This window comes from Haliotis rufescens, unplaced genomic scaffold, assembly GCF_023055435.1.
Source record: "Haliotis rufescens isolate VD_foot unplaced genomic scaffold, xgHalRufe1.0.p SCAF_14, whole genome shotgun sequence".
NCBI classification, from domain to species: domain Eukaryota; kingdom Metazoa; phylum Mollusca; class Gastropoda; order Lepetellida; family Haliotidae; genus Haliotis; species Haliotis rufescens.
In genome coordinates, this window is record NW_025963824.1 from 34,647,094 (window position 1) to 34,668,293 (window position 21,200).

The window sequence follows — 21,200 nt, forward strand, 5'->3', positions numbered from 1 at the left end:
CGAGCTCAATCAAGTGGTAATTTTTAGGGAAGCATCCACAACAGCCAACTCCAAGCGCCAAACAAGACGCTTGGATTAAACTGGACACTACTCGCCATCGTTGTGAAGGTACCTGCTCACTGGGCCTAATTTAGTTATATATATATATAACATTATTTATATGCTATCTTGCGGGAAAGTGGCCATGAAAAACATAAATCCTAGTCTTACAGAAAAATATATATTCCACAGCGGGACAATTAATCCGTTATACCCCGCTGCACGTGGAGTTCTCGGAGGCAGAATAAATGCCTTCAAAGCGAAAAGCCACACAATAATTCCGACTTAATGAAAGTCACGTGACATAGCACAAGTTGACCTCAATCCAACAGCAGTTTCTATCACCGATTTTGGATTTGTTTTAATTCTTTTGCAATCACTGGATTGTCTGGTTATTGACTCGGTTATTTCTGAGTGCGACGTTAAACAAGAAAACTAAAATATTAAGCAAACATCATTCAGGGGCGAAATGCAATATCTAAGTTTAATCTTCAATTCGTTGTTAAGTTCGAGTGCACCAAAAGGTGAACCATATCATTTCTGTTGCTTTTGCTATACCTGTGCATTGCAGCAGATGACATCATATGTTAATCGATGACGTAGCTCAATTATAAAGTTCACATAACATGTTGGAACAGTCGATTGTCGCCGGAATTTCCAAGCGAGACTGTGTTGTGCTATACGTCAACGTCTGCGGTGTTGTACTGCAAATCTCCGCTGGTTATTAAATTTCATATAGCATTCTGAGATAATTCAGCTCTCTTAAAACCTGAAATACATATTTAATTGAGCTTATAATTATGTTTTTTTATCACGTTAAATCGATATGTCTATCGCGTGAAGTCTGACACGCACCGCTCCAACAGATGAAACACGGCTGAATGTCCCACGCAGCAACAGGTGCTTGCTGCTTTATATGGTAGACACATCGCACCGACATTAACACACCCACTTAGGTCCTTCAATAGAAGCGTGGTGATGATTCAATCGACTTTGATGCTTGTGGAAGTCGGCCATGAAAGTTATTGATTCCCTGTTGTGTGCATGTGGTCGAGGTAGTATTAAGCAAGGCACAGTGAGCGACAGGTGTTGTGTCTGTCACGTTGTTGTACTGTCCTGTTCTTGTACTGTCACGTTGTTGAACCGTCACGTTGCTGTACTGTCACACACTCCCCTCTCACACAAACACAAACACTCCTCGAATGCACCCCTCACATACTCTCCTAACATACAGCCTTCTCACACACCCCTCACACGCACCCCCTTCACACACTCCCCACAAACACATCCCTCACACACGCCCTTTATACGCTCTCCTCCGTCCATCTGTAACCCTCTCACATACACACACCCCTCACACACTCCCCATACACACATCCCTGACACACACCCCTCACACACACTCCTCACACAGTCCCCTCACACACTCCCCACACACACATCCCTGACACACACCCCTCACACGGACCCCCTTCACACAACCCCGACAAACACATCCCTCTCACACACACCGCACACCCCTCACACTGTCCCCTCACACACACACCCTGCACACCCCTCACACACCCCTCACACACTCCCCTCACACACATCCCTGACATACACCCCTCGAATACAGCCCTCACATACCCTACTCACACGCACCCCCTTCACACAACCCTGACAAACACATCCCTCTCACACACCTTTCACACACTCTCCTCCGTCCATCTGTAACCCCCTCACACATTATTCACACACCCCTCACACGCTCCCCTCACACGATACCCTCACACGCTACCCTCACACGTTCCCCTCACACGCTCCCCTCACACGCTCCCCTCACACGCTCCCCTCAGACACCCCTCCGCCCATCTATAACCCCTCACACACAATTCACACACCCCTCACACGCTCCCCTCACACGTTCCCCTCACACGCTCCCCTCACACGCTCCCCTCACACGCTCCCCTCAGACACCCCTCCGCCCATCTATAACCCCTCACACACAATTCACACAACCCTCACACGCTCCCCTCACACATTCCACTTGCACACTCCCCTCCGTCCATCTATAACCCCTCAAACACCCTTCACACACCCCTCACACGCTCCTCTCACACACTCCCCTTGCACACACCCCTCATGCATTCCCCTCACATACATACGCCCCACACCCCTCTCACACACATCCCTCACACTCACACTTCACACAGCCCCCTAACATACACCCTTCACATCCCTCAAACACACCCCTCGAATACCGCCCTCACATCCTCTCCTCACACACACTCCTCACACATACCCTTCATACAGCCCTCTCACACACCCCTCACACACCCCTCACACACACCCTTCATACAGCCCCCTCACACACCCCTCACACATACCCTTCATACAGCCCCCTCACACACCCCTCACACATACCCTTCATACAGCCCCCTCACACACTCCCCTCACACACACCCTTCATACAGCCCCCTCACACACTCCCCTCACACACTCCCTTCATATAGCCCCCTCACACACTCCCCTCACACACACCCTTCATACAGCCCCCTCACACACTCCCCTTGCACACACCCTTCATACAGCCCCCTCACACTCCCCTCACACACACCCTTCATACAGCCCCCTCACACACTCCCCTCACACACACCCTTCATACAGCCCTCTCACACACACCCCTCACACATACCCTTCATACGGCCCTCTCACACACTCCCCTCACACACACCCTTCATACAGCCCCCTCACACACTCCCCTTGCACACACCCTTCATACAGCCCCCTCACACTCCCCTCACACACACCCTTCATATAGCCCCCTCACACACACCCTTCATACAGCCCCCTCACACTCCCCTCACACACACCCTTCATATAGCCCCCTCACACACACCCTTCATACAGCCCCCTCACACACTCCCCTCACACACACCCTTCATACAGCCCCCTCACACACTCCCCTCACACACTCCCTTCATATAGCCCCCTCACACACTCCCCTCACACACACCCTTCATACAGCCCCCTCACACACTCCCCTTGCACACACCCTTCATACAGCCCCCTCACACTCCCCTCACACACACCCTTCATATAGCCCCCTCACACACACCCTTCATACAGCCCCCTCACACACTCCCCTCACACACACCCTTCATACAGCCCTCTCACACACACCCCTCACACATACCCTTCATACAGCCCTCTCACACACTCCCCTCACACACACCCTTCATACAGCCCCCTCACACACTCCCCTTGCACACACCCTTCATACAGCCCCCTCACACTCCCCTCACACACTTCCTTCATATAGCCCCCTCACACACACCCTTCATACAGCCCCCTCACACTCCCCTCACACACACCCTTCATATAGCCCCCTCACACACACCCTTCATACAGCCCCCTCACACACTCCCCTCACACACACCCTTCATACAGCCCTCTCACACACACCCCTCACACATACCCTTCATACAGCCCTCTCACACACTCCCCTCACACACACCCTTCATACACCCCCCTCACACACTCACCTCACACGCACCCTTCATACAGCCCCCTCACACTCCCCTCACACACACCCTTCATATAGCCCCCTCACACACACCCTTCATACAGCCCCCTCACACACTCCCCTCACACACACCCTTCATACAGCCCCCTCACACACCCCTCTCACACACACCCTTCATACAGCCGCTTCACACACCCCTCACACACACCCTTCATACAGCCCTCTCACACACACCCCTCACACACACCCTTTATACAGCCCCCTCACACACTCCCCTCACACACACCCTTCATACAGCCCCCTCACACACTCCCCTCACACACACCCTTCATACAGCCCCCTCACACACTCCCCTCACACACACCCTTCATACAGCCCCCTCACATACTCCCCTCACACAAACCCTTCATACAGCCCCCTCACACACTCCCCTCACACACACCCTTCATACAGCCCCCTCACACACCCCTCTCACACACACCCTTCATACAGCCGCTTCACACACCCCTCACACACACCCTTCATACAGCCCTCTCACACACACCCCTCACACACACCCTTTATACAGCCCCCTCACACACTCCCCTCACACACACCCTTCATACAGCCCCCTCACACACTCCCCTCACACACACCCTTCATACAGCCCCCTCACACACTCCCCTCACACACACCCTTCATACAGCCCCCTCACATACTCCCCTCACACAAACCCTTCATACAGCCCCCTCACACACTCCCCTCACACACACCCTTCATACAGCCCACTCACACACTCCCCTCACACACACCCTTCATACAGCCCCCTCACACACTCCCCTCACACACACCCTTCATTCAGCCCCCTCACACACTCCCCTCACACACACCCTTCATACAGCCCCCTCACACCCTCCCCTCACACACAGCCTTCATACAGCCCCCTCACACACCCCTCACACACACCCTTCATACAGCCCCCTCACACTCCCCTCACACACACCCTTCATACAGCCCTCTCACACTCCCCTCACACTCCCCTCACACACACCCTTCATACAGCCCCCTCACACTCCCCTCACACACACCCTTCATACAGCCCCCTCACACTCCCCTCACACTCCCCGCACACACCCCTCACACACCCCCCTCACACACACCCCTCACACACACCCCTCGAAAACACCCCTCACACACTCCTCTTGTACACTCCCCTCATACATTACCCTCACATACACACACCCCACATCCCCCTCACTCACACACCTCACACACACCCTTCACACAGTCCTCTAACACGCTAGCCTCCGTCAATCAATTACCCCCTCACACTTTCCTCACACACACTTCTCACACGCATCCCTCACACACTCCCCTTCTTCCATCTGTAACGCCCACACACACTACCGTCACACACTCAACTCATTCACACCCCTCATACACACCCCTTTCAAACAGTCCCCTGACACACTCTCCTCCATCCATCTGTAACCCCCTCACACACACCCCTCACACACACCCCTCACACACTCCCCTCACACGCTCCCCTCAGACACATCTTTCACACATACCCCTCACACACCCCTTTCAAACACACCCCTCCGTCCATCTGTAACCCCCTCACACAACCCCTCTCACACACACCCTTCCGTCCGTCTGAAAACCTCTCAAATACTCCTCTCACACACTCCTCTCACACACTACCCATTATTCCATATGCTACGCCCTCACATTTTAACCTCACACACATCCTTCACACAACCCCTCACACGCTCCCCTCAAAAACTCTCCTCCGTCCATCTATAACCCTCTCAAACACTCCTCTCACACACCCCTCGCACACACTCCTCTCACAAACTCCCCTCCGTCCATCAGTAACCCCCTCAAACACTCCTCTCACACACTCCTCTCACACACTCCTCTCACACACTCCCTTCTTTCCATATGTTACGCCCTCACACACTCCCCTCCACCCATCTCTAACCCCCTCACACACCCCTCTCACACGCTCCCCTCACACCCCTCTCACACACTCCTCTCACACACCCAACTCACACACCCCTCTCACACACTCCTCTCACACTTCCCTCTCAGACACTCCTCACACACTCTCCTCCGTCTATTTATAACCCCCTCACACACCCCTCTCACACATCCTTCTTATATACTCCCCTCACACACGCCAGTCACGCTCCTCTCACACACTCCACAGGTGTGTGTGAGTGGTGTGTGTGAGAGGGATGTGAGAGGGGTGTCTGAGAGGGGTTAGTGAGAGGAGGGTGTGAGGGGAGCGTGTGAGGGGGATGTGAGAGGGCTGTGTGAGAGGGGTTAGTGAGAGGAGCGTGTGAGAGGGGTGTGTGAGAGTGTTGTGAGAAGAGTGTGTGAGAGGGGTGTGTGAGAGGGGTGCGAGAGGAGTGTGTGAGAGGAGTGTGTAAGAGGGGTGTGAGAGGAGTGTGTGAGAGGGGTGATTGAGAGGAGTGTGTTTGAGGGAAGTGTGAGATGGACCCTCTGTCGATCTCACACCCCACTCAAACACCCCTCTCACACACTCCTCTTAAACTCTCCTCTCACACATACCCCTAACACGCTTCCCTCACACACATCCTTCACACATACCCCTCACACACATCCTTCACACAAACCCCTCACACGCTTCCCTCACACACATCCTTCACACATACCCCTAACACGCTTCCCTCACACACATCCTTCACAAATACCCCTCACACACATCCTTCACACACATCCTTCACACATACCCCTCACACACATCATTCACACATACCCCTAACACGCTTCCCTCACACATACCCCTCACACACATCCTTCACACATACCCCTCACACACATCCTTCACACATACCCCTAACACGCTTCCCTCACACATACCCCTCACACACATCCTTCACACATACCCCTAACACGCTTCCCTCACACATACCCCTCACACACATCCTTCACACATACCCCTCACACACATCCTTCACACATGCCCCTAACATGCTTCCCTCACACACATCCTTCACACATACCCCTAACACGCTTCCCTCACACACATCCTTCACACATACCCCTAACACACATCCTTCACACATACCCCTAACATGCTTCCCTCACACACATCCTTCACACATACCCCTAACACGCTTCCCTCACACATACCCCTAACATGCTTCCCTCACACACATCCTTCACACATACCCCTAACACGCTTCCCTGACACACATCCTTCACACATACCCCTAACACACATCCTTCACACATACCCCTAACATGCTTCCCTCACACACATCCTTCACACATACCCCTAACACGCTTCCCTAATACACATCCCTCACACATACCCTTAACACGCTTCCCTCATACACATCCTTCACACATGCCCCTAACATGCTTCCCTCACACACATCCTTCACACATACCCCTAACACACATCCTTCACACATACCCCTAACATGCTTCCCTCATATACATCCTTCACACATGCCCCTAACACACATCCTTCACACATACCCCTAACATGCTTCCCTCACACACATCCTTCACACATACCCCTAACACACATCCTTCACACATACCCCTAACATGCTTCCCTCACACACATCCTTCACACATACCCCTAACACGCTTCCCTCATACACATCCTTCACACATGCCCCTAACATGCTTCCCTCACACACATCCTTCACACATACCCCTAACACGCTTCCCTCACACATACCCCTAACACGCTTCCCTCATACACATCCTTCACACATGCCCCTAACATGCTTCCCTCACACACATCCTTCACACATACCCCTAACACGCTTCCCTCACACATACCCCTAACATGCTTCCCTCACACACATCCTTCACACATACCCCTAACACGCTTCCCTCACACACATCCTTCACACATACCCCTAACACGCTTCCCTCACACACATCCTTCACACATACCCCTAACACGCTTCCCTCATATACATCCTTCACACATACCCCTAACACGCTTCCCTCATACACACTCCCCTTAAACAGTCCCCTAATTCCAAACCTCTCACACCCCTGTTACGCCCTCACACACATCCATTTTAATTTAAAAAACGCATATGGACAAGACATACGCACACAATTATGACAAATCATTCTCATTTGGAAATATCTGCATTTATTGCACACGATACATCAGCCCATATAGGTGTAGGAATCTACGCATTTGTATATTTCATCCTTTATATCGGAAACACAGACTTTCAAGATCGCTATCCTGTATAGGCAGTTCTTTGATCTCACAATTCTCCAGTAACTTATAGTTCATATAAGTAGGATGTTTGTATGTTGTTCAACGCCCGCATTCAGCATCATCCAGTCATATGACGGCGATCTGTAAAGATTCGAGTCTGGACCAGACGATCCAGTGACTGACATCATGCGCCAAGTCAGCGATCCTGACCACCCGATCCCGTTAGTCGCCTCTTACGACAAGCATGGGTTGTTGAAGATCAGTTCTAACCCGGATCTTCCTGGGGGACAGGCAAGGGGGGGGGGGGGGGGGGGGGGGGGGGGGGTGAGTGAGTTAGTGAGTGAGTTAGATGGGTTTAACGCCTCCTCGAACATTATTCCAGTACTATCACGTCGTGTGTGTTTCTGTGTCTATGTATGTGTGTATCTTTGTCTATGTATGTGTGTATCTGTGTCTATGTATGTGTGTATCTGTGTCTATGTATGTGTGTATCTGTATCTATGTATGTGTGTATCTGTGTCTATGTATGTGTGTATCTGTGTCTATGTATGTGTGTATCTGTATCTATGTATGTGTGTATCTGTGTCTATGTATGTGTGTATCTGTGTCTATGTATGTGTGTATCTGTATCTATGTATGTGTGTATATGTGTCTATGTATGTGTGTATCTATGTCTATGTATGTGTGTATCTGTGTCTATGTATGTGTGTATCTGTATCTATGTATGTGTGTATCTGTGTCTATGTATGTGTGTATCTGTATCTATGTATGTGTGTATCTGTGTCTATGTATGTGTGTATCTGTGTCTATGTATGTGTGTATCTGTATCTATGTATGTGTGTATATGTGTCTATGTATGTGTGTATCTATGTCTATGTATGTGTGTATCTGTGTCAGTGCATGTGTGTATCTGTGTCTATGTATGTGTGTTTCTGTGTCTGTGCATCTATGCATATGTGAATGCAATGGTTCAATAGGTTTCTGATATCGACACTGAAGCTGGAGAAAACTTCACTGTTTTGTTAGAGTCACTGTTGTTCTCTTCCGGAACTCTTTGGGCACCTTCTTGACACTGGGATCTCTCTTGATGTGCTCAAACCCTTTAACCATGTCAAACACAGATATAGTCTCTACGTCTTCCTCTTCTATCTTCGCTGGTTCCTCCTCCTCCTCAACCTCCTGGACAGGTTCTGCTTTTGTCGTCTCCTTTTCTTCCAGGTGAATCTCTGCGATGGGTTCCACGTTAGGCGTTGGTTCTTCCTCAACCACGTCCTCACCTTGAACAGGGTCGATCTGTGGTGGCGGGGATTCGACCGTCAACACAGTCTCTGCTGAAACAAAATGTTACATGCACATAGGATACACGTGACATGATGATTAGTGCGACTGTTTGATGACTGTAGATGTACTATTAATTACCATCACCGACAACTGCAACTGCAGCCCACGCCAGGAACACACGACGACATGTACGTCATTCTTCATCTGAAGCGTCTATGAGGAAGGATGGAAAATGTGTCATGGCTATTGGGGTGGGTGGAGAGTGTGTCGTGGCTATGGGGGTGGCTGGAAAGTGTGTCGTGGCTATGGGGGTTGGTGGAAAGTGTGTCGTGGCTATAGGGGTGGGTGGAAAGTGTGTCTTAGCTATGGAACAGGGTGGAAAGTGTGTCGCGGATATAGGGGTGGGTGGAAAGTATGTCATGGCTATGGGGGTGGGTGGAAAGTGTGTCGTCGCTATGGGGGTGTGTGGAAAGAGTGTCGTGGCTATAGGGTGGGTGGAAAGTGTGTCATGGCTATGGGGGTGGGTGGAAAGTGTGTCGTGGCTGTGGGGGTTGGTGGAAAGTGTGTCGTGGCTATGGGGGTGGATGGAAAGTGTGTCTTGGCTATAGGGGTGGGTGAAAAGTGTGTCTTGGCTATAGGGGTGGATGGAAAGTGTGTCGTGGCTATGGGGGTGTATGGAAAGTGTGGAGTGGCTATAGGGGTGGATGGAATGTGTGTCGTGGCTATGGGGGTGGATGGAAAGTGTGCCGTGGCTATGGGGGTGGGTGGAAAGTGTGTTGTGGCTATGGGGGTGGATGGAAAGTGTGTCGTGGCTATAGGGGTGGGTGAAAAGTGTGTCTTGGCTATAGGGGTGGATGGAAAGTGTGTCGTGGCTATGGGGGTGTATGGAAAGTGTGGCGTGGCTATAGGGGTGGATGGAATGTGTGTCGTGGCTATGAAGGTGGATGGAAAGTGTGTCGTGGCTATGGGGGTGGGTGGAAAGTGTGTTGTGGCTATGGGGGTGGATGGAAAGTGTGTCGTGGCTATGGGGGTGGGTGGAAAGTGTGTCGTGGCTATGGGGGTGGGTGGAAAGTATGTCGTGGCTGTGGGGGTGGGTGGAAAGTGTGTCGTGGCTATAGGGGTGGGTGGAAAGTATGTCGTGGCTATAGGGGTTGGTGGAAAAATGTCGTGGCTATAGGGGTGGGTGGAAAGTGTGTCGTGGCTATAGGGGTTGGTGGAAAGTATGTCGTGGCTATGGGGGTGGGTGGAAAGTGTGTCGTGGCTATAGGGTGGGTGGAAAGTATGTCGTGGCTATGGGGGTTGGTGGAAAGTGTGTCGTGGCTATGGGAGTGGGGAAATGTGTCGTGGCTATGGGGTGTGTGGAAAGTGTGTCGTGGCTATAGGGGTGGATGGAAAGTGTGTCGTGGCTATAGGGTGCGTGGAAAGTATGTCGTGGCTATAGGGGTTGGTGGAAAGTATGTCGTGGCTATGGGGGTGGGTGGAAAGTGTGTCGTGGCTATGGGGGTGGGTGGAAAGTTTGTCGTTGCTATGGGGGTGGGTGGAAAGTATGTCATGACTATGGGGGTGGGTGGAAAGTGTGTAGTGGCTGTGGGGGTTGGTGGAAAGTATGTCGTGGCTATTGGGGTGGATGGAAAGTGTGTCGTGGCTATGGGGTGGGTGGAAAGCATGTCGTGGCTATGGGGGTTGGTGGAAAGTATGTCGTGGCTATGGGGGTGTGTGGAAAGTGTGTCGTGGCTATGGGGGTGGGTGGAAAGTGTGTCGTGGCTATGGGGGTGGGTGGAATGTTTGTCGTGGCTATAGGGATGAGTGGAAAGTGTGTCGTGGCTATAGGGGTGGGTGGAAAGTGTGTCGTGGCTATGGGGGTGGGTGGAAAGTATGTCGTGGCTATAGGGGTGGATGGAAAGTGTGTCGTGGCTATAGAGTGCGTGGAAAGTATGTCGTGGCTATGGGGGTGGGTGGAAAGTGTGTCGTGGCTATGGGGGTGGGTGGAAAGTGTGTCGTGGCTATAGGGGTGGATGGAAAGTGTGTCGTGGCTATAGGGTGCGTGGAAAGTATGTCGTGGCTATGGGGGTGGGTGGAAAGTGTGTCGTGGCTATGGGTGTGGGTGGAAAGTGTGTCATGGCTATAGGGGTGGGTGGAAAGTGTGTCGTGGCTATAGGGGTGGGTGGAAAGTGTGTCGTGGCTATGGGGGTTGTTGGAAAGTATGTCATGGCTATGGGGGTCGATGGAAAGTGTGTCGTGGCTATTGGGGTGGGTGGAAAGTGTGTCGTGGCTATAGGGGTGGGTGGAAAGTGTGTCGTGGCTATTGGGGTGGGTGGAAAGTGTGTCGTGGCTATAGGGGTGGATGGAAAGTGTGTCGTGGCTATAGGGGTGGATGGAAAGTGTGTCGTGGCTATAGGGGTGGGTGGAAAGTGTGTCGTGGCTATTGGGGTGGGTGGAAAGTGTGTCGTGGCTATAGGTGTGGGTGGAATGTGTGTCGTGGCTATGGGGGTGGGTGGAAAGTGCGTCGTGGCTATAGGGTGCGTGGAAAGTATGTCGTGGCTATGGGGGTGGGTGGAAAGTATGTCATGGCTATGGGGGTGGGTGGAAAGTGTGTCATGGCTATGGGGGTGGGTGGAAAGTATGTCGTGGCTATGGGGGTGGGTGGAAAGTGTGTCGTGGCTGTGGGGGTTGGTGGAAAGTATGTCGTGGCTATAGGGGTGGATGGAAAGTGCGTCGTGGCTATAGGGGTGGGTGGAAAGTGTGTCGTGGCTATAGGGTGGGTGGAAAGTATGTCGTGGCTATGGGGGTTGGTGGAAAGTATGTCGTGGCTATGGGGGTGGGTGGAAAGTGTGTCGTGGCTATGGGGGTTGGTGGAAAGTATGTCGTGGCTATGGGTGTGTGTGGAAAGTGTGTCGTGGCTATGGGGGTGAGTGGAAAGTATGTCGTGGCTATGGGGGTGGGTGGAAAGTATGTCGTGGCTATGGGGGTGGGTGGAAAGTGTGTCGTGGCTGTGGGGGTGGGTGGAAAGTATGTCGTGGCTATAGGGGTTGGTGGAAAGTGTGTCTTGGCTATAGGGGTGGGTGGAAAGTATGTCGTGGCTATTGGGTTGGTGGAAAGTGTGTCGTGGCTATGGGGGTGAGTGGAAAGTATGTCGTGGCTATGAGGGTGGGTGGAAAGTGTGTTTTGGCTATAGGGGTGGGTGGAAAGTATGTCGTGGCTATAGGGGTTGGTGGAAAGTATGTCGTGGCTATAGGGGTGGGTGGAAAGTGTGTCGTGGCTGTGGGGGTGGGTGGGAAGTGTGTCGTGGCTGTGGGGGTTGGTGGAAAGTGTGTCGTGGCTATGGTGGTGGGTGGAAAGTGTGTCTTGGCTATAGGGGGGGGGTGGAAAGTGTGTCATGGCTATAGGGGTTGGTGGAAAGTATGTCGTGGCTATAGGGGTGGGTGGAAAGTGTGTCTTAGCTATAGGGGTGGGTGGAAAGTGTGTCGTGGCTATAGGGGTTGGTGGAAAGTGTGTCATGGCTATTGGGGTGGGTGGAAAGTGTGTCGTAGCTATAGGGGTTGGTGGAAAGTGTGTCGTGGCTATAGGGTGCGTGGAAAGTATGTCGTGGCTATGGGGGTGGGTGGAAAGTATGTCGTGGCTATGGTGGTGGGTGGAAAGTATGTCGTGGCTATGGGGGTGGGTGGAAAGTGTGTCGTGGCTATGGGGGTGGGTGGAAAGTATGTCGTGGCTATGGGGGTGGGTGGAAAGTGTGTCGTGGCTATGGGGGTGGGTGGAAAGTGTGTCTTAGCTATAGGGGTGGGTGGAAAGTGTGTCATGGCTTTAGGGGTTGGTGGAAAGTATTTCGTGGCTATGGGGGTGGGTGGAAAGTATGTCATGGCTATGGGGGTGGGTGGAAAGTGTGTCGTGGCTATGGGGGTGGGTGGAAAGTGTGTCTTAGCTATAGGGGTGGGTGGAAAGTGTGTCATGGCTATAGGGGTTAGTGGAAGGTATGTCGTGGCTATGGGGGTGGGTGGAAAGTGTGTCGTGGCTATAGGGGTTGGTGGAAAGTGTGTCTTAGCTATAGGGGTTGGTGGAAAGTGTGTCTTAGCTATAGGGGTGGGTGGAAAGTGTGTCGTGGCTATGGGGGTGGGTGGAAAGTATATCGTGGCTATGGGGGTGGGTGGAAAGTGTGTCGTGGCTATGGGGGTGGGTGGAAAGTATGTCGTGGCTATGGGGGTGGGTGGAAAGTGTGTCGTGGCTATGGGGGTGGGTGGAAAGTGTGTCTTAGCTATAGGGGTTGGTGGAAAGTGTGTCTTAGCTATAGGGGTGGGTGGAAAGTGTGTCGTGGCTATGGGGGTGGGTGGAAAGTATGTCGTGGCTATGGGGGTGGGTGGAAAGTGTGTCGTGGCTATGGGGGTGGGTGGAAAGTATGTCGTGGCTATGGGGGTGGGTGGAAAGTGTGTCTTAGCTATAGGGGTGGGTGGAAAGTGTGTCTTAGCTATAGGGGTTGGTGGAAAGTATGTCGTGGCTATAGGGGTGGGTGGAAAGTGTGTCTTAGCTATAGGGGTGGGTGGAAAGTGTGTCGTGGCTATAGGGGTTGGTGGAAAGTGTGTCATGGCTATTGGGGTGGGTGGAAAGTGTGTCTTAGCTATAGGGGTTGGTGGAAAGTGTGTCGTGGCTATAGGGTGCGTGGAAAGTATGTCGTGGCTATGGGGGTGGGTGGAAAGTATGTCGTGGCTATGGGGGTGGGTGGAAAGTATGTCGTGGCTATGGGGGTGGGTGGAAAGTGTGTCGTGGCTATGGGGGTGGGTGGAAAGTATGTCGTGGCTATGGGGGTGGGTGGAAAGTGTGTCGTGGCTATGGGGGTGGGTGGAAAGTGTGTCTTAGCTATAGGGGTGGGTGGAAAGTGTGTCATGGCTTTAGGGGTTGGTGGAAAGTATTTCGTGGCTATGGGGGTGGGTGGAAAGTATGTCATGGCTATGGGGGTGGGTGGAAAGTGTGTCGTGGCTATGGGGGTGGGTGGAAAGTGTGTCTTAGCTATAGGGGTGGGTGGAAAGTGTGTCATGGCTATAGGGGTGGGTGGAAAGTATGTCGTGGCTATGGGGGTTGGTGGAAAGTGTGTCTTAGCTATAGGGGTGGGTGGAAAGTGTGTCATGGCTATAGGGGTTGGTGGAAAGTATGTCATGGTTATAGGGGTGGGTGGAAAGTGTGTCGTGGCTATGGGGGTGGGTGGAAAGTATGTCGTGGCTATGGGGGTGGGTGGAAAGTGTGTCACGGCTATCGGGGTGGGTGGAAAGTGTGTCGTGGCTATGGGGGTGGGTGGAAAGTGTGTCGTGGCTATGGGGGTGGGTGGAAAGTGTGTCGTGGCTATGGGGGTGTGTGGAAAGTGTGTCGTGGCTATGGGGGTGTGTGGAAAGTGTGTCGTGGCTATGGGGGTGGGTCGAATGTTTGTCGTGGCTATGGGTGTGTGTGGAAAGTGTGTCATGGCTATGGGGGTGGATGGAAAGTGTGTCGTGGCTATGGTGGTGGGTGGAAAGTGTGTCTTGGCTATGGGGGTGTGTGGAAAGTGTGTTGTGGCTATGGGGGTGGGTGGAAAGTGTGTCGTGGCTATGGGGGTGGGGAAATGTGTCGTGGCTATGGGGGTGGGTGGAATGTTTGTCGTGGCTATGGGTGTGTGTGGAAAGTGTGTCATGGCTATTGGGGTGGATGGAAAGTGTGTCGTGGCTATGGGGCGGGATAGAAAGTGTGTCATGGCTATGGGGGTTGGTGGAAAGTGTGTCGTGGTTATGGGTTAGAGGATAAAGTGTGTCGTAGTTATGGGTTAGAGAATAAGGTGTCTGGTGGTTATGGGTTAGAGAATAAAGTGTGTCGTGGTTATGGGTTAGAGAATAAAGTGTGTTGTGGCTATGGGTTAGAGAATAAAGTGTGTCGTGGCTATGGGTTAGAGAATAAAGTGTGTCGTGGTTATGGGTTAGAGAATAAAGTGTGTTGTGGTTATGGGTTAGAGAATAAAGTGTGTCGTGGTTATGGGTTAGAGAATAAGGTGTCTGGTGGTTATGGGTTAGAGAATAAAGTGTGTCGTGGTTATGGGTTAGAGAATAAAGTGTGTTGTGGTTATGGGTTAGAGAATAAAGTGTGTCGTGGCTATGGGTTAGAGAATAAAGTGTGTCGTGGTTATGGGTTAGAGAATAAAGTGTGTCGTGGTTATGGGTTAGAGAATAAAGTGTGTTGTGGTTATGGGTTAGAGAATAAGGTGTGTCTTGGTTATGGGTTAGAGAATAAAGTGTGTTGTGGTACCACGATCATAGGTTGCTGGCGTCTCCAATGAACACAACTCTGCACAGGGAATTGTGCCGCCGTAGATGACTGGATACTGTCAAACCAAGGATCATAATCAGGGAGTCGAACCCATGTTCAGCCTATCCTGATACGACTGCAGAGAACTGTGGCACCTTACACCGCTGGGCCACCTATGTGCCCCTAAGTTGACTGTACTTACACTGCGTACAAGGGTACAATGTGTGAAGCCCATTTCTTGTGTCCCCCGCCGTGATATTGCTAGAATATTGCTAAAAACGGCGTTAACTAAAATCACTCGCTCACTCACTGTACTTACCCTTCTCTGACTGGAGGTCTTCTATCATTTTGTGGACATTAACGTTCGTCACTGGAACCTCTCGCTTCACCTCCACAGGCTCTGCCTCTAGCTCCTCCAGTTCTTCACCCACCTGGGTTTCAATCATATTATCTGCTTCATTTTCTGAAGATTTTTGCGGATGTTTGAAAGCAGAACCTAGATTTGAAAAGTAAGCTTTCAGGGTGTGAAAGGATTTCGATCTTTTCGCCTTCAAGTCAAAGTATATGGACTTCTTCTCCTCGTCCTGTTGTGACCTTTCCTGCTCCGTCACCGGCCACGTCAACATCCACACACGAATCATTGCTGAAACAGACGCAGTGATGATGTCGACACACGTGGAATCCTACAGAGTATCTGTGTATCATAGAGTGAGTTGGTTTAATTATTGGAATAGTGTTTTATCACAGCTTTTCAGCTTGATGTGGGAGGAAAGCCCAAACAGATGAGAGCGGAACCCACTAGTATTCCCTATTTCTGATATACGCCAGGATCTATTGATAACACTGAGATACTGTGGCTATCTTTTGGGGGTATTTTAAGATATAATACAACATATAAATAGTTTGTAAACAAAAGGTGGGTTTGAGATGATTAGAAGAAATTTATACGGGGAGTATAGACTGAGAATGTGTGGGACACACTACACAGAACAACGATGCTTTGGTGAGAGATTACTGTTGTGCGTCACCATGAAATACCTACTAGTAATAGTAGTAGTAGTATTACCAGTAGTAGTAGCAGTAGTAGTAATAGCAGTAGAAGTAGTAGTAGGAGTAGCAGTAGTAGTAGTAGTAGTAGTAGTAATAGTAGTAGCAGTAGTAGTAGTACCAGAAGTAGTAGCAATAGTAGTAATAGCAGTAGAAGTAGTAGTATTAGTAGTATTACCAGTAGTAGTAGTAGTAGTATTACCAGTAGTAGTAGCAGTAGTAGTAGTACCAGAAGTAGTAGCAGTAGTAGTAATAGCAGTAGAAGTAGTAGTAGGAGTAGCAGTAGTAGTAGTAATAGTAGTAGCAATAGTAGTAATAGCAGTAGAAGTAGTAGTAGGAGTAGCAGTAGTAGTAGTAGTAGTAATAGTAGTAGCAGTAGTAGTAGTAGTACCAGAAGTAGTAGCAGTAGTAGTAATAGCAGTAGAAGTAGTAGTAGGAGTAGCAGCAGTAGAAGTAGTAGTAGTAGCATTTGTAGTGGAAGTAGTGGAAGTGTAGTAGTAGTAGTGTAGTAGTAGTAGTAGTAGTAGTAGTAGAAGTAGTAGTAGTAGCATTTGTAGTGGAAGTAGTGGAAGTGTAGTAGTAGTAGTAGTAGTAGTGGTTGTAGTAGTAGACGTAGTATTAGAAGAAGTAGTAGTAGTAGCATTTGTAGTGGAAATAGTGGAAGTAGTGGAAGTGTAGTAGTAGTAGTAGTAGTAGTAGTAGTAGTAGTAGTAGTAGTAGTAGTAGTAGTAGTAGAAGAAGTAGTAGTAGTAGCATTTGTAGTGGAAATAGTGGAAGGGGTAGTAGTAGTAGTAGAATTCGTAGTGGAAGTAGTAGAAGGAGTGGTAGTAGAAGCAGCAGAAGTAGAAGCAGTAGCAGTATATCATATTAGCACAGCCTATCCGTCTAAACTGACGTCAAAAAGAAACTTAACCAGAGTTTGAAATCACTCTTGCTCAAAAACAAAAAAAACATACATGCATGAAGTAAAGTGTATTGAGAAGATCAATATATCAACATAATCAACACTGAAAATGACAATCATACCGCGAGAATGACGTCAGAGCCCCCCAAAGTTGGGTGTGGTACAAAACTCGAGCTTTCAGAATCATGGACAAGAGGCAGAGTACATAAACAATCGCTCACGTTCAATAACAAGTCATTAGTAGCGTGTGTGACCACCAAATGCCTCAATACAAGCAAAAACTCTTCGACGCACAGAAAAAGTCAGTCGTCTGATGAGGTCAAGTGGGATTTGACGCCATTCTTCTTGGAGGGCCAAAATCAGTTCTTGCCGGTTGGTTGGAGAGTCCCAGAGGTGTTCTATGGGGGACATGTCGGGTGAGCGTGCAGGCCACGGCAGGACGTTGACGTTGTTGGCTGCGAGGAAGTTAGTGACAATTCTGGCTGTATGGGCTCTAGCGTTGTCATGCTGATAAATGACACCACGTGGCTGCTGTTGGAAAAATGGTAGGACAACTGGACGAAGAATGTTATCCATGTAACGCTGAGCTGTTAAGTTTCCGTCAACGATGACCAGCGGTGTCCTCTCCTGCCCACAGATCCCTCCCCACACCATGACACTCCATCCATCATATTGTACGACCTGCTGCACGCAACACGCCGCCGTTAGCCCTAAACATACAGAATCGACTTTCGTCAGTGAAGACAACTCTCTGCCAGTCACGTCGTTGCCAACGTCGTACAGTCCGGGCCCATCTCAAACGCAGACGACGATGTTGCGCTGTCAATAGCTGTCCTCTGTATGGTCTAAAAGCCCTGATTCCATGAGCCCTGAGTCTCCTCGCCACTGTCTGTCGACTAGCCCTGTGACCTAAGGCATTTGTCGCCGATGACGTCACTGTCAGGAAGCGATTTCGGAGGTGCAAGGTACGCAAGTACCGGTCATCATGGGGCGTGGTCACCCTGGGTCTGCCTGTTCTTGGCCTGTCAGCGGTCCGCCCTGTCTGTCTGTAACGTAGCATCAAGTTGGTAACGGCAACACGTGAGCACCCGAAGGTTCGTGCAATATGGGCGTGTGTGGCTCCCATCTGTACCATACCCAAGGCTCGTTCACATTGTTCGACTGTGAGTCGTGGCATTTCTTTTGTGTTTTTTTATCACTGTAAATGTCAGATTTGCCGTTGCAATCGTTTTATTCCCTTACCCGCACGTACATTTGCAGTTGTCCGTGGTGCACATGTTTTTCACTTTTTCGTGTGTTATCTCGCAAACATGTAACAGACGATTAATATTTTCTGCATACACTATTGTTGTATTTAGGTTATGTGTTTAAGATAGACTTCATCGAAAAAAAATTATACTTTGTCTGAAATTTATATTTTCAGTTGGATAAAGTTTCTTTTGGACGTCAGTTCACTTCTGTGTTAACAGCATATCTCGGTTGTACAGCGACACACGACCCCGTGTATAACTGCCAAGGTGGAAGCAACATAACAAATGGCGAAATAATTTTCTAAGTAATAATACAGTCAATACGGAACTACCTACAACAATCTACAATAACTAATGCATATATGATACATTTTTTTGAATATAGGTATATGAATGCTACAATGGTGGCAAATCAATTCGAACCAGCAACATCTGTTCTTTATAACATGATACAATTATGTTGGTATATCTTACTGAATTCCTCGCCGATATTATTGTCACTACTGCCGTATTAGTTAAAAGTTGGCTGTCGTATGACAAAGAAATGTCTCGACCTGTACATGAGTTGGTAGGCAATTGTCAAGGTGAAAACATTGAACTTTCAATGACAATTACACTTGAACAAAAATCGTTAACGAATGATCGCTGCTTATAAATACCAACAGTAGTAGTTACATATATTTCCACCAGTATTGTGTCTGTCGCCACACCTCCTACCCCAACACACTTTACATACTTAGAACATTGTAAGACTTACATAACGTCCTACTTTACCCTGAAGAACAATACGTTGTAAAAAACGTCAATACTTTCACTGTCACCAGTCCCAGGGCAGAGCGTAGGGTACATAAACCGCGCGTTTGTCTTACCTGTATACGTTTTCTTAAAGCAATGACAATGTGTCGTCCTTAAAGCAGGATGCTGGACTTAACTGAATAAGAAGCTGCATGATAAGTTACACTTAAGCGTCTCAGTATGTTGCTGTGGTACGTCCTCCAGCGTCATCGACTCAACGTTAATCAATACGAGCTGGCTGGTGGGACAATGTCACATGTCAACTGTGAAGTAGTTACCATTATCCTATTTATTTCATTACTGTCTGGTGGAACGAAACCTTTCACAATATATTTATGTACAGCTATTGGACCGGTGTGTGTATTTGAATAGACTGGATCGATAGACATGCGGGTCAGTGTGACTTTTACATCACATCTTACATCTCTACCTCGAGATCTCTACCTCGACGATTATACTGACGAAACCGCGATCAAGAGCTTGATGACTAATTTGAATCCGGATCCTGCAACAAAAGGGACGCAACTTTAAAGAAGGCGTGTTAGATCGTTTGTCATTTGGTTTGATTTTTGTTCAACGCCGCACTCAGCAATATTCCAGCTGTATGACAGTGGTACGTATGTAAATAATCGAAGTTGAGAAACACTTGATATTTCACTGCAGTGAATAAAACACTTTGACGGAACTATGATACAAGAGTGGCTCCCCCTCAAATTGTCTCCCTTTATCGCAAATCGCAAGTGTCTGCCCCGCACATAGACAGTTGACTTCCTCTTTACGTTAATTCCACATTGACAAGGCAAAACAAGGACAGATGGTCAATTATGGAGTTAATATCGCTTCATGCAGTTTGTTTTTCTCTTGAAAATGTTTCGTTATGAACTGTAGATCTCTCACTTAACTCGTCAGTCGGGACTGTTCGTTTTTTTATTTGACCTGTGTGCATAATGCTCTTTCGCTTTCAACAGTGGTTTCGTAGTTTTAAGTATATATTTTTTTAAATTGATTTTGTATATAATCATAGCTATATCTATGATACGGAAATTTCGTGACCCTAATATTTTTTTTGTTACCGTTGTTTTTATTTTTTTAATTTTTTTTGCAAACACGAAACTACTTTTATAGTCGCAAATACAAGGGGTGGTTCACCGTCCCTCTATATGAGGTATCGGGAATTTAGGTTTCAAGGTTTTACATTTGTAATGAAAAGGTAAATGTTTCGGTGGAAAACAATACAAAAAGTATATAATAAACAGGATATTCCATGTGTCGAGTCCTCTCATCGAGGGACGGGGGGGGGGGGGAGAAGAAATGTTCACGAGTGGCGTAATATTTTCTTTTCTAGCCCGGTTCGTCACGTGTAACTAGCTGTTGTTTACACCTATGGTATAACACAGTATATGCTATCTTAAATAACAGCGTAAGATACCGAGTTGGAAAGACGTTAGCCTGAATGACGTCATGCCCACCCAACATGAGTATTCCGAGTCCATTACTGCATATTTGGATAATAATACATCACCGAGATTCATTTTTATCCAATGTTATTGAACGCTGGTGGCGTTAAAGAACATTCACTCACCCATCATTCCAATATAGTGTCCAGATGTATAGTAGTAGTAGTAGTAGTAGTAGTAGTAGTAGTAGTAGTAGTAGTAGTAGTAGTAGTATGTACATATTAAAATAAAAAATGCAGCAAAGAGGGTTTGGGTGATCCTGGCACAGTCACGCTGGTTAGGCTCATCATCAGCTCAGGGCCCTTGCCCCCTCTTCACGCAGCCCAGACAGCCAGTGGGACTTTCCCAGGAAGCGCTGCCTAGTCAAACCCACCCAGAACTTTTCCCCAACACTGCAGCCTTCTGCATTACCCAGATTGTGCTGTATTCCTGGTAGCGAACCCGGGTACTCTCCCAA

At 49.2% G+C, this 21,200-nt stretch overlaps 1 protein-coding gene across 2 annotated transcripts; it reads right to left on the reverse strand.

The window, feature by feature from the left end:
- Positions 1-8,616: 8,616 nt before the first annotated feature.
- LOC124113555 (GATA type zinc finger protein asd-4-like) lies at positions 8,617-19,498 on the reverse strand. 2 transcript variants are annotated; one of them, XM_048395366.1, is made up of 3 exons: positions 19,361-19,498; positions 15,610-15,933; positions 8,617-9,079 (listed from the first exon to the last, which is right to left on the reverse strand). In XM_048395366.1, exons 2-3 carry the CDS (start codon positions 15,929-15,931, stop codon positions 8,763-8,765), a joined length of 639 nt encoding a protein of 212 aa, XP_048251323.1. In that variant the 5' UTR covers positions 15,932-15,933; positions 19,361-19,498; the 3' UTR covers positions 8,617-8,762. The 2 variants fall into 2 exon arrangements, with proteins under 2 accessions (XP_048251323.1, XP_046329911.2); XM_046473955.2 differs by having other exon boundaries at positions 8,617-9,082.
- Between the last annotated feature and the right edge of the window lie 1,702 nt (positions 19,499-21,200).

What these genes read in the sequence shown, in the direction of transcription:
- LOC124113555 (XM_046473955.2), bottom strand. Translation starts at nt 15,931, where the DNA reads ATGATTCGTGTGTGGATGTTGACGTGGCCGGTGACGGAGCAGGAAAGG. An exon ending in AGACCTCCAGTCAGAGAAGG is followed by an intron (nt 9,083 to 15,609) that starts GTAAGTACAGTG and finishes ATTTTGTTTCAG; the next exon opens with CAGAGACTGTGTTGACGGTC.